The 3,184-nt window shown below is 28.8% G+C and overlaps 1 protein-coding gene across 1 annotated transcript; it reads right to left on the bottom strand.

Annotated features, from left to right (window-relative positions):
- Positions 1 to 1,643: 1,643 nt before the first annotated feature.
- Positions 1,644 to 2,606, bottom strand: LOC127262402 (cyclin-U2-1-like). Its single transcript, XM_051291062.1, has 2 exons — positions 2,180 to 2,606; positions 1,644 to 2,087 (listed from the first exon to the last, which is right to left on the bottom strand). The coding sequence occupies exons 1-2, from the start codon at positions 2,557 to 2,559 to the stop codon at positions 1,805 to 1,807; spliced, it is 663 nt and encodes a 220-aa protein (XP_051147019.1). The 5' UTR covers positions 2,560 to 2,606; the 3' UTR covers positions 1,644 to 1,804.
- Between the last annotated feature and the right edge of the window lie 578 nt (positions 2,607 to 3,184).

Genomic DNA, 3,184 nt, shown 5'->3' with positions numbered 1-3,184 from the left:
ATATATACAAAATGACGGAACCACCGGTAAAAGTTTGAAAGAGTAAAATCAATGTTGTTTTCTTTTATTCGTAGTACTCCCTGACAAAAGATTAAAAAAAAATGGAAAATTTAAATGTTTAAAAAAATTTCAATAAAATTGCATAAAATTTATAATTTTTTTACTATAAAAAATAAAATTGATAGACTAAAAGTATAAATCAACATACAAATAAAATTTTTATAATTTTTTATATTACAAAATAAAAAATTAAAAGAAACAAATTACTATAGAATACATAATTTTATTTTTTTTACATTAAAAAATACATATATTTTGAGGGCTGGGGGGTCAATTGACCCTCATAATCCCGTGTAGTTCTACGCGCGCGTGTGTATATATATATATATATCTTAAGTTATATGTATGTGCATTCATAAAACTTATATAGCAAGATATGAATATAAGAATTCAGTACACTGTTATATTTGTGTGTAAAATCATATAAACAATATACCACTCTTATTTATAATTTGAATTAACATCACTTGAAAGTTTTTATTAAGAATTTTTTTTAAAAAAAAATGTAATTAGGATTTTTTAAAATATATTTTACATTATTATTATTTTTAATTAAATTTATTTCTACTATTCTTTTTGTTATCATAAATAAATTTACTTTCTCTTTTTAGTATAAAAATATAATATTTTTTTCTATTTTTCTTTACTGTAATAAGAAAAAATTATTATTTTTACTCTTTTTTCTTTTTTTTAAAAAATTTGTGTCTAATGAAATCCGACATAAATATTAATGAGAAGTATTAAACTTTCTAAAGAGGTCAATGAACATGAACATATTGAAATAAAACAATAAAGCGAACATGACTATGTTAGAATAAGACCGCTAATATAACTATATATGTTTGAATACGATCGTATTTGATGACCATTTTTAAATATGGCCGTGTTGAAACTCTATAGCCTTTGTCAAGTATTTATAGCATTAAAATGATTTTAGTACAAACAAACCAAAATTAATAAAAAAAAATATATAATAAAACAAAAAATAATTTTTTCCATAAAGTGATTAAATATATTTAGATGATACTACATATAAAAATTAATTTATGGTTGAACAAAATTATGTGTTATTTAAAATTAATTATTTAACATCCTACAACCATTTGTGTTAATAACGATTTATGATTTTTACGATATATAAAAATAAATAAATAAATAGAAAGAATAGTACTACCTCCGTCCCACATACAGTATCTGCTACACTGTAGACATGCTATTTGTATTAGTGAAAATAATTATCCTATAATATAAATAATTATAAATTAAGATTAAAATAACTAATTAGTTTAATTAAAATTTAAAAAAAATAAAATTAAAAAGTTTCAACATTAAAGTGTATAATCATTTTCATAAATTACATGGTATGTGAGACGGACAGAAATGGCAACGTCGACATGATATGTGAGACGAAGGAAGTACTAATTAGTATGTAAGTTAAGTTTATCGTATTGATTGGCCGTTCATGCTACTAATTTTATTATATTATCTCTCTTCATTTACTTTTATTTTTAATTAAAATTTTAAAAATATCTTGAACTATTTATTATTTTTTCAATAAAATATTTATTTAAACTTTGTATCGAACCCAAATAGGCTATTTTTAGTGAACCTATTTCATTATTCAACTAGACTGACATTTTTCCATATAATTTATAAACAAAATTTCTGTACAATTTTCCACATATGGACCATGGCCCATTTAAAATGAAAAATAAAAAACAAAAAATAAAATAAAGTAATTAATCTAGAGTAAAAGATGAGCAATCCGACGGTCATAATTGCTCCGCGTGGTTTGTTCTTGAATTTGGGTTGTCTTCTTCATCTCCTGAGCACACCTCAAAGCCTTCTCGATTTGGTATCCGCCATTGATGCTCACCTCCCTCTCCAAATGCCTGCAATAGCTCTCGAATACGCTCACGTTCACGTGCAATTTGAACTTCATTTCGAACAGAAATTCCATCTCCAATTTGTTCATTTCCTGCGTGCTCAATCCCCCAACTTTCGCGTAGTACGAATTTCTGTAGTTCCTGGTGCAAAATTTAATTTATCAAATTAGGGGAAATCGAACGATGAAGTTGAACTCCAAATCGGCGATGATGAGGAAATTGAACAAACTTACATGTCCTCGACGTACTTTGAAGCCACCATGATTGTGGTGATGAGCAGGCGGTGGACATTCGCTGCGCCGATGCGGAACTCCGGGAGGTTCTGAGAAAGCCGGTCGATGTACACGTAGGCGACGACGTAGACCGGCGGCGCTGCCCGCGTGTACCGGAAAATCCTCTCCAAATACGACTGGATCGTCATGTCCGGCGTCTCGACGCCGTCGAAAACTCGCGTCCGCCGCCGGCTACCGCAGCAGCGACCGGCGATCCTCTCGTTTCTGGCGACGGTCCGCTCGATCAACGACGCGAGGACGGAGATCACCAACGGCGCGCCGGAATTTTCCGATTGCGAGTAGAGATCGTACCTGAGTTTTCCTGGAGATATCAACGCCATGAATCGATCGAATTTCGGATTTGGGAAATTAGGGTTTATGTGCTGTCGATTTGGGGGAAAACGGCTGACAGGAAAGGTATTTATATACATGAACGACGGTTCCGCCAACAATTACCTGCACCATGGACCTCCAAGACCAGATCAATCCGTACTGTTTATAGAGAAAATCGTACGGTACAGATTAATCTGGAGTTGAGATTCTGGGTGTACGGAAGATGGAAGATTGGAAAGGGGTAAGCAGTTTCTAGCACAGTTATTTTGGTTCTTACATAATGCTATTAATAATTGTTAGTTTATTTATTTTGTTCTTATTTTTTATTTTGATGCGTCTACATAACTTTTTTTAAAAAAATTATTTATTTATTTTAATTATATTTTAAATTTTAAAATTTTTAATTTTTAATTTTAATTAAACTATTTAATTATTTTATTTATAATTATTTTTATTAAATAATAATTATTTTTATTAATATACTTGGTAATTACTTTTCGTATCTATCGTACCCATCTTATCTAAGACATAGGTAGTATTTTTTTTTACATATAATGTACTAATAATAAAATAATTAAGAATAAATAATAATAATAATAATAATAATAATAATAATAATAATAATAAAATGAG

The sequence above is a fragment of the Andrographis paniculata genome, unplaced genomic scaffold (assembly GCF_009805555.1).
Source record: "Andrographis paniculata isolate CXL003 unplaced genomic scaffold, ASM980555v1 Contig15END, whole genome shotgun sequence".
Taxonomy (NCBI): Eukaryota; Viridiplantae; Streptophyta; class Magnoliopsida; order Lamiales; family Acanthaceae; genus Andrographis; species Andrographis paniculata.
The sequence above is the reverse complement of the archived record's forward strand: the minus strand, read 5'-3'. Positions and strand labels throughout refer to the sequence as shown.

Coding starts and splice junctions, on each gene's coding strand:
- LOC127262402 (XM_051291062.1), bottom strand. CDS start 2,559: ATGGCGTTGATATCTCCAGGAAAACTCAGGTACGATCTCTACTCGCAA. Junction 2,088..2,179: donor TCAAAGTACGTCGAGGACAT/GTAAGTTTGTTC, acceptor ATTTTGCACCAG/GAACTACAGAAATTCGTACT.